Here is a 13,658-nt window from a genome sequence, read left to right as displayed (position 1 = left end):
TTTCACTCACCTGTTATGATTAAGCTTCAATAGCTTTCTTATTTGTTATCAGAAAGTTTTTAATTTGGTATAGAATTAAATGGAAATGCATGCTTTTTTTATACAACACAAAGTCAGTTTAAAAAATTAAACATTAATTTAATTTAATGAGGTCAAATCCACGATGGAGGAGAGAAAGAGTTAATTTCTGGGCAGTCTCCACTTTCCCCCTCCCCCCCCCCCCCTTCCCAAATCTCCTACCTCTGGAGGAACCCATACTATGTCGAGAGAATATAACCAGACTGTTATTGTATTGTATTGCCCAAACTAGTTAGCGCGGGCCCCCATCCAGCACATTTGACATTTTGTCCAAAGTGCACAATCAAGTTGCTATACATGTTCCGGGCTCAACAATTTCCTGTGGTAATGTCTTGCCATGACGCACTATCGTAAATGGCAGAAGAAGATCGTCAGAGAGAAAAAAAGAGAGGGCATTGACACTGGCTCCAGTTGGAATAACCTGCCCAGTGTGCGGCCGAACATTCCGGCCTCACATAGGTCTCACCAGCCACATAGGGGAGGCATAAAACCCCAGTGCAAAGCCCTCAGCCACCTGGATGACAAAATTGGTCATCATCGAACCACGATGGACGAACTATACATCTACATATCGTAAATTTATAAGGCCTACGAGTTGAAAAAGGTGGAGCTCCACTGCTTTAAATCACTATTATTTTTTTTTTAATTATAAGTGTATGACGAATTAATCTTGGTATAGAGAAATACATCATTCCAGATTTTTATCTATCTCTGAAAAATGCTATTTAAAATTTATACAATACTTTTTGTTCACTTTTTAACGTAGCAGAATAAAATTTTCTAGGCTCCTCTGTTTGTTGCTAAATCTTTTTTTTATTCTGTTGGAAAGTTCAATTTAGTATCCTGGACATCGTTTAGTTTGTGTAGAAACACAAACTCAAAGTCGGCCCCCAAAGTGGTCCATCCTGGCAGGTAAAAATGCAGGTATCAATATATTATAGAAAGATCAGAATGAAATTCTTTCAAAGGCAAATGACAGAGAAGAATGGAGAAAGAAGGCTGACAGATCTTGTGTGGTGCCCGAACGATCCAGCAGATCAAGGTATAGGTGAAGGTGAAGCTAGGTGTGAACCTGGACTAAATGATGTCATATACAGATGATCTAATTGTTTTGTAAACGGTCGATCTCTTATTCAAAGCCTCGAGAAAAAATAAAACATTACCGTAAAAAAAACAACTTTAGTTAAGTGTCATATGGCCGAGAAGTGGCAAAGGCGAGCAACTGGCACCTAAACCAGTAAGCTTCGGGCAGGAGGGGCGCGTTAACCTTGGTTGGCTACCCATCTAGCAAAAGGAAAACTCCGAATCCAAACCTCCGCTGCCTTGCGGCTATACCCAAACACGGGGAAGGCTTCGAGAGACAACCCTGAGGAAAAATCAGGAGCTGGTGACCCTTAAGCAGATTGTGGCACACCGTGCTACAGCCTGGCAGAGCCTGCGGCGTTACTGATCCCAAACTGTATCGGATATTCCGTTCCTTTGGTCACATCAGCTGCGCCGTGAGGGGGGAACTGCTGTGTGGGCGACATCGTGCCGACCATAAACAATGCCCAGGCTTTCATCTCACTTTGTGCGAGATAAACCATAGTCGTTCTACGACTGAAGGAGGCCAACAAAACAATATGGCCGTGATGTCGTGCTGCAGTTCTCGCAATGATATGAGAAACTACTTATTAATTGTTTTTTTTTTAATTGTGTTCCACTTATATGCATACTAAATATATTTTTTTCTCTTTAAAAAAAGTAAACATTTTTTTTTAAATGTAGTAAATTAGTATGCAGAACCTATTTAAATTAGCAATACAATTGTTATGAACAATTTTATTAGAGAAAAAATCTAATTCGTTTGCATGAATGTGTTAAACATATGGTTAATACCCATCTCCTTTACTAAAAAGCCTCTCGTGTTTGTTACTATTAATAGTGAATAGTTGTAAAAAGTGTGTATTTTTTATGAAAAAAAAAACTGCTTGCATCAGAACTTTGAAAGGTCTAAAATATCTTGATGTCGAATTTTCAATATCTGTTCTAGTTTACGAGATATAAACGGGACGGACGGACGGACGAACAGACCATACAAAACGAAAAGGGTCTATTCCCTTTCGGGGGCCGCTAAAAATGAGTCGTTGGCTAGCTAACGTTCTTTTAACCCATTTGCAGTGAAGCAACGTCTGTGTTTTATAAGATAAGACAAGCCAGGAAATGCAAATGAACCAAAAAATTACAGACTTTAAGACTGTGAACAGGTTTCTTATGAACCTACAGAGATAAACAAGCCCATATTCATGAAACAGTTTTTTTTAAGGGCGCCCCTGAGTCTATACAACTTAGTTGGGGAAAGTAAAGGCGGTTGGTCGTTGTGTTGATCACATGACACCCTCGTTAACCATTGGCCATAGAAACAGGTCGCCTGCCCGATTGATTACAAGGCCTGAAAGGGAAACTTTACTTTTTTAAAACTCTTTATTAAGGGGTTACTGGAGTGCGAAATTTATTTTTTTTAATTTTGCTTTAACTTAATAACTTTTTTTATATAAAATCATATGACAACTCAATAAAAAAAAATATATATTGAATGTTGTCTAATGTTTGCGGGTTGCCATGGTAATGGCGGCCATCTTGAAAATAAACAAAAATTAGTTCATATAGGAAAATTCTAAAATGTTTCAAAATAGATAAATTTCAAAGCTAAAAATACTTACACCTTAAAGTATAAAGGTGGCTGGAAGGAGCTAGCTAGATTTTATACATTTTCCCTTAGTATTGTGCATTTTATGATTTTTCAAAAAAAAAGGGTGATTTTTTTTTCCTGTAAAATGCATCCACATTTTTTTTCCCAAAAGATCATATTTTAAAAACTTCTTCAGCTAAAGTCATTAAAACTAGCTGATTCTCTGTATTATTTATCTCTGAATATGTGTACCAAATTTGACACATTTATCTCTATTAGTTCTAGAGATTTTAGAAATATGTTACAGGGGGGAATCGCACGAAAATGCAATCACTCAAAAACAGTGAATTTGTATTAAGAAAAATATGGAAAATAGTGTTCACCATGCATCATTAAAATGCTTTTTTTCAATAAAAAATGCTATTTTTTAGAAAATTTTTGGTGCCGGTTTATAAAATACATGTCCACCTATTTAATTACACCAAAATTGAAAAATCGATTTTTTTTACCCAAAATCGACTCCAGTAACCCTTAAGCTTAGTCAAATGGTTTTGATTTTTATTCGGGACATACACCCATACATACAATACAATTATATATATTAAATGGAGAAAAATTTTTCCCAACAGTGGAGTCAGTAAGAGTACACCAACAAAGAAATCTAACGTGAGTATTCCATAAACATACATAAATATAGACTGGCCGAAGGAAGTAACTTCATGTAACTTGAAAACATGTATATCTATTGTATTCGGATTTCCGAATTATGAAAAATTGCATGATCTTCATTCTTAGAGATTAAACAAAACTACACTGCCTCCTTATTTACAATCATAGACATAAATAAATATAGACTGGCCGAAGGAAGTAACTTCATGTAACTTGAAAACATGTATATCTATTGTATTCGGATTTCCGAATTATGAAAAATTACATGATCTTCAGTCTGAGAGATTTAAAAAAAACACTAGTGAAAATAATGTAATACTTGTATAGGGGTGTGGCTGAAATAGATATGAATACTTAACTTTTATACTGCTCATAAATGCTGTATAATAAAGTACACAAAATTGCAAGTCACACATTTTCGTTTAATAAAACTCTTTAATCGGCCAGTCTATATTTATTTATGTCTATGTTTACAATATATATAAGTGTGTGGCTGAAATAGATATGAATACTTAACTTTTATACTGCTCATAAATGCTGTATAATAAAGTACACAAAATGGCAAGTCACAAATTTTCGTTTCATAAAACTCTTTAATCGGCCAGTCTATATTTATTTATGTCTATGGAGTATTCCTAAAGCTCTTCTCAAAATAGAACGCCATTACTTTCGGTAAACAGAAAATGTAACGCAAAACAAATAAATGTTACGAAACAAAACGATCATTACGACTATCACAAACAAACCATTTTATTATTGTCGTAACAATTGTGATTAAAAAAATTAATATTAAATAGCTACATATTTTATAGTGGATATTACACAGGTTTATTTACAAATTAATACACAATGTGAAATACCCACGATACATAAAAAAGTAATATTTAACAAAATTAAATCAATTCCTACGTTTTACAAATGGTATGGTAATCTAAACATTCATTGAAGATTCTTTTCTTTTTTATCATTGAAAAATAATGAAAAAAAAAATTGATCAATATGGGGATCGAACCTAGGACATTCGCGTTACGCTCAATCAACCTTAATAAACATACATACATGTGAGAAATCTCAGCTTGAAATAAATAATTCTTTTTTTTTTACATTTTTGACCACCTTCCACCATTTTACTCTCTTTTGACAATAAAGAAAGTATGAGCTTATAGTAACGGGTTAAGCTAAAGGATAAAAGTAAGTTTAACTCTTTCTCTCCGTAATATAATGAAATTTGGTTCTGTTCCAACGGAATTATTCATTTCGTTCATTTGAAGTTCCATTCCCTGTTATGATTAAACTTCTATAACTTTGTTATCAGAAAATATTTTATTTGCTATAGAGTTGAAAGGAAAGTAATCTCTTTTTATACAACACAAATTAGTGTTAATAAAAAAAAAACAAATGATGGGGTTAAATCAACGATGGTATCGTCGAATTGGAGAAAAAAAAGTCTGATGGGGTTAAATCAACGATGGTATCGTCAAATTGGAGAAAAAAAAGTCTGATGGGGTTAAATCAACGATGGTATCGTCAAATTGGAGAAAAAAAGTTTGATGGGGTTAAATCAACGATGGTATCGTCGAATTGGAGAAAAAAAAGTCTGATGGGGTTAAATCAACGATGGTATCGTCAAATTGGAGAAAAAAAAAGTCTGATGGGGTTAAATCAACGATGGTATCGTCAAATTGGAGAAAACAAGTCTGATGGGGTTAAATCAACGATGGTATCGTCAAATTGGAGAAAAAAAAAGTCTGATGGGGTTAAATCAACGATGGTATCGTCAAATTGGAGAAAAAAAGTCTGATGGGGTTAAATCAACGATGGTATCGTCAATTTGGAGAAAAAAAAGTCTGATGGGGTTAAATCAACGATGGTATCGTCAAATTGGAGAAAAAAAAGTCTGATGGGGTTAAATCAACGATGGTATCGTCAAATTGGAGAAAAAAAGTCTGATGGGGTTAAATCAACGATGGTATCGTCAATTTGGAGAAAAAAAAGTCTGATGGGGTTAAATCAACGATGGTATCGTCAAATTGGAGAAAAAAAAGTCTGATGGGGTTAAATCAACGATGGTATCGTCAAATTGGAGAAAAAAAAGTCTGATGGGGTTAAATCAACGATGGTATCGTCAATTTGGAGAAAAAAAGTCTGATGGGGTTAAATCAACGATGGTATCGTCAAATTGGAGAAACAAAATCTGATTGGGTTAAATCAACGATGGTATCGTCAAATAGGAGAGAAGGAGTGTTTTTTCTTAATCATCGTTATAACATCACTAAAACTAAACTGATGAAGATTTAAGTTTGAATTTCTAAAGGTCACCAGTTTGGTTAAAATTGTTGTTATAATTGCTTATAATCAATCTCTATAATAAAAGACCTGGCAGCTTCTCACAACTAGTTTATGCTAACGACGGTTTATTAAAGGGAAGCTACTTTAACATAACTTATACCATTCAAAATCCCTAAAGAAGAGAAGAGTTATGTTTTTTTTTACTCGCGATTGAAATTAATCTTGTAATACAGATACATGCCTCACATATAAACATTAAACCAGTTTATATTAATAATAACAAGTTTTATATACATATGCATTAAATGTGTACACTGTTCAGCCATGTATATAGTGTACAAACTCTGCCATGCGCACTGCCAATCTGAACAATAAAGCTCACGGTTTAGAACGGGGTAAGAACACACTAATTAGATGCAGGGTTTCCTTCTGCTGGAGTTAGGGAGCTGAGAAGTTTTGTGAAGGCGGACTGCCCTATTTGTTTCTGTAATTCATTTTGGTCTTTCATAGCTCTTATCATCTTTTAACTCCCATATGTTAAGTCGCTTGCCCTAGAGTTATTACAATATATGACAGGCAACACAATTGCAGACTCTTTGGCCCACCAGGGAGGGCAAATTCCACCCACTGAACAGGCTGTAAGCTTTCATCAAGCCCTGGCTATAATACAAAACAAAACAGAAATGGAAAAGTGGTTTGAGTGCTGGGACAAGTCCCAAAAAGCCCGTGGAGTCTGGGAGCGCATGAGGCGCACTTCCCCGTGGTGGAGGCTGTCCAGGCCTGAGCAAGCTATTATAGCATAGTGCAGGACAGGCCACTGTCCTGTTGGCTCATATTTCTCGCGGCTATGGCCAAATTGATTCACGGTTTCCCCGCTGCGTGGAAGAAGAGGAAACCGTGCCTCATATTCTGTTTGACTGCCCCAGACTTGCTGATCTCCGTCTCGACAGGTCTGGAAAACCCAAAATTCTCGACCTGTATGGCGACATTTATGCACTACGCAAGACAGCAGGGTTTCTGTCCAGGGCTTTTGCAAGAGAGGATTTGAGCCTCTCCAACCCTCACTCTAATGGAGTTTGATGATGATGATGATGATGATTACAATATATACACAAAAAAAGAATGAGCTATTGTCTTAAGTCTTAATGTTTGAAAGCTGCGTTGTCTACTCCGCCTTGATCGTGATAGACGTTCTCGGCAGGCGCACTGGGAAGGTAAGCTGGGGGAGACAGGTTGTCGTAGCTAGGGGGCGCCGGTTGATAATATGGGGGCGGCTGCATAATTTTGTCTGGTGGATATGGATATGCGCCATATGGTTGAGGTGGGTAGACAATCCCTGGAGGCATGTTGACTGTGTTGACTATTTCACCCTGAGTCGTGGTACCTGTGGGATCATTGACAAAAGATTTAGAAATCCAAAATAAAATAAAATGTTTATTACAGATTTAATGGGTACCTGACATTAGTTTGGATAAAGTAAAGGCGGTTGGTCGTTGTGCTGGCCACATGACACCCTCGTTAACCGTAAACCACAGAAACAGATGAAATTTACATCAACTGCCATACAGACCACAAGGTCTGAAAGGGTACTTTTATAACATATTTAGAATTTTCGTCACGCATTTATGAATAGTTTTCATCTAGATCTAGATCTACACCAAGTATTAATCTTATTCACTGACTCTACGCGATAAATCTGTTGTAAGGAAATTATATTTGCGGTTGAGGGACAGACTCGCTCTAAAACAGCGGTTCTCAACCGCTTATGCTCGGCGACCCCTTTTTACAATCCACCACTCTGCTGCGACCCCCACCCCCCTACACACACTGACACATACAGCAATAGAAGAGTAGATAATTTTCGATGGTCTTAGGCGACCCCTGGCAAATCGTCATTCGACCCCCCAAGGGGGTCGCGACCCACGTGTTGAGAACCCCTGCTCTAAAAACCTTGGTTGGTAGCCGTGTAGGAGATAGAAAGGCAAAACAAAAAACTACAGCGATATGTTGTCCACAGCCGTCTCAGACTATTGGGCCACTGTGGTCGGCATTAGGCCTTAATAACGGTTTAGGTCTACGCAATCCTCATTCTACTAAAAAGATACATAGTGCATGCTGGATGACTTACAGTGTTTCACTAGTCCTAAGTAATTACATCTACTACATAGATTAAATGCTGTCAAAACAAAGTTAAGTAAAAACTATTGATGATTTTCAGAAAATGGAGCAAATCCATAAAAATGAAGCTTCTTGTTGCATCCGGTGTACAGAATACGGAAGCCCCCAGATAAATTTTTACATCCTTATACACACGCTAAAATGCTAGCTATTTACACAAGTTATTTTCCTATATCGAAATCTCCAGTAGGGTAAACAGGTAATCCACAGACCTATTTACCGGCATTTATATATTATATCTAGACTGGACACACCGATCTTTTAACACTACACACAAATATCCTGAAACAGTTATAGTAGTTATAAGAAGCTTACGTTATACATGATAAAATATATAGTTCTGTGATTAATTGCGCATTCTATTTGAAATGGGAATGTATTATTTCTAAACTTTGAAAACTTTGAAAACTAAAGATCATTACTTTTCTGAGACAGGAGAGCGATTTCCAAGATTCATAAGAGTTACGTACATAACGATCTGATAGGAAATCTGGCTGTGTCTCCAGTCTAGACATAGTATATATAGGTAGGTCTGTGAGGGGAACTTACTTTGATGATAAACCATGGCAGTTGTCGCCCCTGAACTTTGTATGATAACTCCAGGTTGACGCCTTCTTCTGCGACACAGACAGATTGCAAGTATAATAATGAACAGAGCTATACCACCGCTGACCACGGCACCAATGATTGGTCCGAAATTGTAGGCTCTGATGATTAAAAAAAAATACATTATAATTTTAGTAAAGCAGCCAATAACGTAACTATTAAACAAAAGATAATAAAAATAATGTCAGTACAGTTGAGGTCAAAATATATAATAATAACGCATTATTCATTACACTGAGATTGGCCTATTTTGACCGGTGGCTTTTAATCAAACTGGTTTACTGTTTATTGACAAAAATGAAAAAAGAACGCTACTATTATTGACATTTTTTTTTTACGCTTTTCTTCTGTCAGCGCTGTTCGCTTGTCCTCTGCAACTTGTGCTCCAGTTGCTACGCCATGATGCTCTATCATGTGCCTCTGTGTTTTAATACCCAATTTCGATTGCACCCTTTCGCCTACCCCCCCCCCTCCATCGATACGCCACTACCTAAATTTTCTAAAGCACACTCGGAGATACTCACATGGCAGTTTCTTTAAAAGGGCAGCAGTAGTTATCACAGCAACCAAAATCACAGGTTTTGTATGGTGTATAGCTGTCAGGGAAATAGCAGATGTCTGCTTGGACTGGAGAAAAAATAATATAGTGTCATTATGATCCTAAATTTAGACTTTAGACCAGTGGTTCCCAAACTTTTTTGTCTCGTGGACCACTTGCCATATTTACCAGTTGTTTTTTTTTGTAGACCTCCTGCTTAGCTTATTATGCATTTTTTTTCAAAATTCATCAACTTCAAATGTGTATTCTTTTCTCAATTATATCTCTGTTGTGTATATCTATTATGGCAGTATTTCCTTTCGGAACACGCTGCACAATCTGGGCATTTAGCAGAATTTTTTTGAGAGGATAATTCACGTGGTGGCCTACTAGTCAATTATTCCAGTAGTTCGTGGAACACTTATTTAGGCTTCACGGAACGCTAGGGTTTCGCGGAACACAATTTGGGAAACACTATGTTAAGGAATATGAAATTTAATATGAAGCCAAATAAATAAAATTTGATATTTATGACATGAATTTACCAAACAAAACATTTACGCCTATTAGTGGGATGCTTTGATATTAGAATTATAAAATTAGGCATCAATTTTGGTTTAATAATAAAACTTCTTGGTTAGTGATGTCCAGTTTTTTTTTAATTATTATTAGAAGATTGGCAACCTTGCTGATACCCTTTTCCCACTAGATAAGAAGATGGAATAACAATTAGAAACTTTGTGATGATAGTCTGATAAGTATCAGGTATTATCTTAGTGAAGCTAGAAGAGCTAGTTTCTATTTTTTAAATAGTACTTTAAGCTCTTCATTAGTACTTATTCCAAACAGTTCTTGTACTGTTACATCCGTCGCTCCTATATCATCACATGGATTTATTATCTATCGAAGTATTACCGAATTTAGACTATCCTGAAATTTTAGCTGAAACTATAATTGAGGACGAAAAGAAAACTGAAATTGACCGTCGAGGGACAACGGCTTTTGTTTGCACGAGATCGGAAAAATATGTAGGTCGCAGCTGGGTTTGTGTTGCCATGTGACACACTGCACTCATCCTTAATCTTTGGACTCCAAGACATTGCCATTGTTATTATCGTCTCAAAGATCCCCATGGTTTCATAGCGTCATTTCTTTGTTGCATAATAGACACACGGGCAATGAAGATAGGAATGTAGTCAAATTTCAAATAACGAACGACTGTGCTGTCCACATTTCTTTTTGGATTCGGCCATGTTTCACAAAAAAAAAAAAAACTATTAAGATATTTAAATACGATGTTAACATTTACAAATTTAAAAATTCATTCGAATATCAGGGTTGAAATTCAGAGGATTAACTAAGGTATAAATTATATGTGTATATGAGCTAATTCCGTTAATAGAAAATATATAGAATCACTGCTCTAGACCAAACAAGAACATTAAAATTAAATGTTATTTAACCATGGTTAGACCAATTGTATAACTATCAACCACAGTTTTAGAATTTTCCAATTCAAGAAACTTTTCGTTTGTTAACCAGATTAATAAATGGCTTCCCAGACTGTAGACTCAAAGTCCAGGGCTCGAATCCCGACCATTGTTAATTTGGGGTTTAAGGGATTATCTATAAGATGATTAAATGAACAACAGGCTTATTATTAAAAGTTATAGAAAGATATGTGTTAAATTTTATCTCCAGTGTTACATTACGAATATAAATTTAATACGCCTACATTAAGTAGGGGCGCGGTGGCTGAGTGGTTAAGTGCTTGGCTTCCAAACATAGGGTCCTGGGTTCAAATCTTAGTGAAGACTGGGGTTTTGAATTCCGGGACTTTTAGGGGGCCCCTGAATTCTCCCTACGGTAACGGGTACCTGACTTTAGTTGGTGAAAGGTAGAGGTGGTTGACCGTTGGTCAAACAAACAGGTGATCTTAACATTATTAGATCGCAAGGTCTGAAAGGAGAACTTTACTTTACTACATCGAGTAAGCAACACCCTTCCCGCAACAATATATCTGTGCAATTAGAAATATTTTTATTAATTGTTTATGTTTAGCGCTAATTCACGCTTTTAGCTTTCTTCAGACGCTATGATCCTATCACTTTTCTGGACCAGTTGGAAAATGGGAAAAGGGGTGGGGTGGGGGAAGAAAAGGCTATCTGGGTGAATTTGATTTACCGTAATCACTTTTTAAAAGCATTTGTATTTTTTAAAAAAGGGTGGGGGGAGAACGACCTGAATTCGATTTAATCGCTCAAGCCTTACCAAGCCAACATACTAACCACTCTGCTAGGGAGGTGATTATGAAAATAGAAGATTGTTTACTTCAAACTTACTTTCAAGCGGCGACCTAAGGAGACTAATTAAGCTTCTACCACATCTTCAGTCAAGTACAATTTCTTTCCCATGTTCAAGATACCAAACTAAATAATTAATAACCAATAGTCAATTAATTAATTGTTTTTTGTTTTTGTTTTTTTTTATTCTTGTGTTGTCAGGTACAAGAAATAGTTGTGCGAAATTTCAGCTTGATCCGACATTGGGTGTCGGAGAAATAAGGTGTACAAACTTTTTACCAGACAGACAAACAGACAGACAGAATGAGTTGATATAAGCTTTGTAAAAAGATCCGAAATTTATGACGAGAAAGTTTTGATACTCTAATTATAGGCATACGTGATAACATGAGTGAACTATTAGGGAATAAACAGGTCAAGCTTTAAACAAAATTTATTATGCTGCATTAGACAACCAAAATAATAACAAGATTTATGTTTTGAAAGTAACTTGATATTTAAGCATTTATTGTGAACGGCAATTTTAAAAAGTTTACAGTAAAATAAGTCATATAAACATGCGCTGCTATTGCCAGGTATAACTGAATAAAGTGAGCCAATGATGCTATTGAGACTAAGATACCGACAAAGACTTGCTTAACTCTTTCTCTCCTAACTGACGATACCAACGTTGATTCCACCAGAACTGTGGTAAATAATTACGGAGAGAAAGAGTTAATTGATCCTAATTGGAAATTCGTTAAGGGTTACTTGGACACGTTTTCCGTTCAACCGAATCAACTTTCCTTTCAGCACCAGTTCAACCCCAGTTGTTTTACAGGAATGGAAAAAGACGTTCAGCGGATCAGGTGTGGTGCCCCCAAATGTTCAACAAACTAGGTGATAGGTGAAAGTCTACATCTAATAGGCTTGATGGATGTTACAATAGAAATGTATGTAGAATGCATTTGTGTTTATTTTTTTTATTGAATGTTCAAATGGTTTCACAAACAGAGTTGTTAGTCGTTGACTGTTGTAGGTTACTGTACCTATCTTATAGATTATAGACGTTAATTCAAAAAAAAAAATAAAAATAAAATAAAGATAATTAAATGAGGATACACTTTCTTTTTAACATATAATCATAGACATACCAGGGAAACAATTTAAAAATGGGCATCCTAAAAATCGTAAGTGGTAGGGTATTTTTTTTTTTTTTGAGAGTTAAGGACAATCTAGGGTTAAAATTATATTAAAAGACATTTAAAGTTATAATTTTATTAAAGGTATTCTAAAGTTTAAAATATATTAAGGCCATAAAGAGCAGTCAAAAGTTATATTTATATGAAGTAATATTCAAAATCTCTTAATTGTGTTAAAGGACATTCTAAAGTTACAGTTATATCAAGGATAATTGTAAAGATAAATTAGTCTTTTCTTATTTCGTCAGTCATGACAGTGTTACCTACTGTGATCATAATAAGAGTACAAATAAGTAATGTTTTTGTTTGATAACAAAGTGGTTAGTTTAGGACGGCATATATTTTTTTGTTGTTTAGGTTTGAGGCTAAAAATACTCTCCCACTTTACTTCTAGCTTAACTTAAAAACCTAACACCGAAATAAAAAAAAAATCCAACTGTTGCTTTGTTTACAGACTTACTTGGAACAAATATGTAGAGCAGAAAGGACAGAAATATGTTCCTCATGCTTTGAATTACACTAACAGCCATTTTGTTCCTTTTTTGTTTTTATCCCAGCTACTGTATGTCGTAAGTTGTCGCACCCTGAACTAATACCAAGGTGTGCTGGCTGACACGGTGATACCTTCGTGTACCCCACGATTAAAGATTTTATTGGTTATTCCCCCTTACACTTTCTGTCTCGCTTTTAAACGACAAAACGGTTCTCAAATTAGTAGCCATGGCATTGGACTCGGACGATGTGAATGGTCATTAAGAAATTAGGTTTCATTTTTCTTCAAATCAATTAAAACATTAATTACAAAGTGTTGGGAATGGAAAGATCGAGGAAGGGGGTCGAAATTTGAAACGGTAATCGCCTTTTTAAATCTCGTACAACTATTTGAGAATTGTCATGGATTTATTGAACATCCACTCATGACGGAATTATCCTGTCGATTTAAAAAGAAAGTTTTAGACCCGGATACTTTTACCGTTCAGGTAGACCCGGATACTTTAGTCCTTCAGGTAGACGCCATAAATTATTATAATGTGTAGTTGTTTTTTTTTCCGGTTTCGGAAGGGTCAAAGAATTTGACAGCTGCAATATTGTGTACACTATGTTTTTAAAGCGAATTATATTTCTGTTAGTAAATTTTACTTTAG

General features: G+C 35.7%; 1 protein-coding gene across 1 annotated transcript; it reads right to left on the bottom strand.

The window, feature by feature from the left end:
* Positions 1–4,140: 4,140 nt before the first annotated feature.
* Positions 4,141–13,148, bottom strand: LOC106061586 (cysteine and tyrosine-rich protein 1-like). The gene is made up of 4 exons (XM_056027330.1): positions 12,974–13,148; positions 9,016–9,118; positions 8,435–8,592; positions 4,141–7,091 (listed from the first exon to the last, which is right to left on the bottom strand). Exons 1-4 carry the CDS (start codon positions 13,041–13,043, stop codon positions 6,850–6,852), a joined length of 573 nt encoding a protein of 190 aa, XP_055883305.1. The 5' UTR covers positions 13,044–13,148; the 3' UTR covers positions 4,141–6,849.
* Positions 13,149–13,658: the final 510 nt, after the last annotated feature.

Source organism: Biomphalaria glabrata, chromosome 4, assembly GCF_947242115.1.
Source record: "Biomphalaria glabrata chromosome 4, xgBioGlab47.1, whole genome shotgun sequence".
NCBI classification, from domain to species: domain Eukaryota; kingdom Metazoa; phylum Mollusca; class Gastropoda; family Planorbidae; genus Biomphalaria; species Biomphalaria glabrata.
This window is presented reverse-complemented; position numbering and strand designations above follow the sequence as displayed.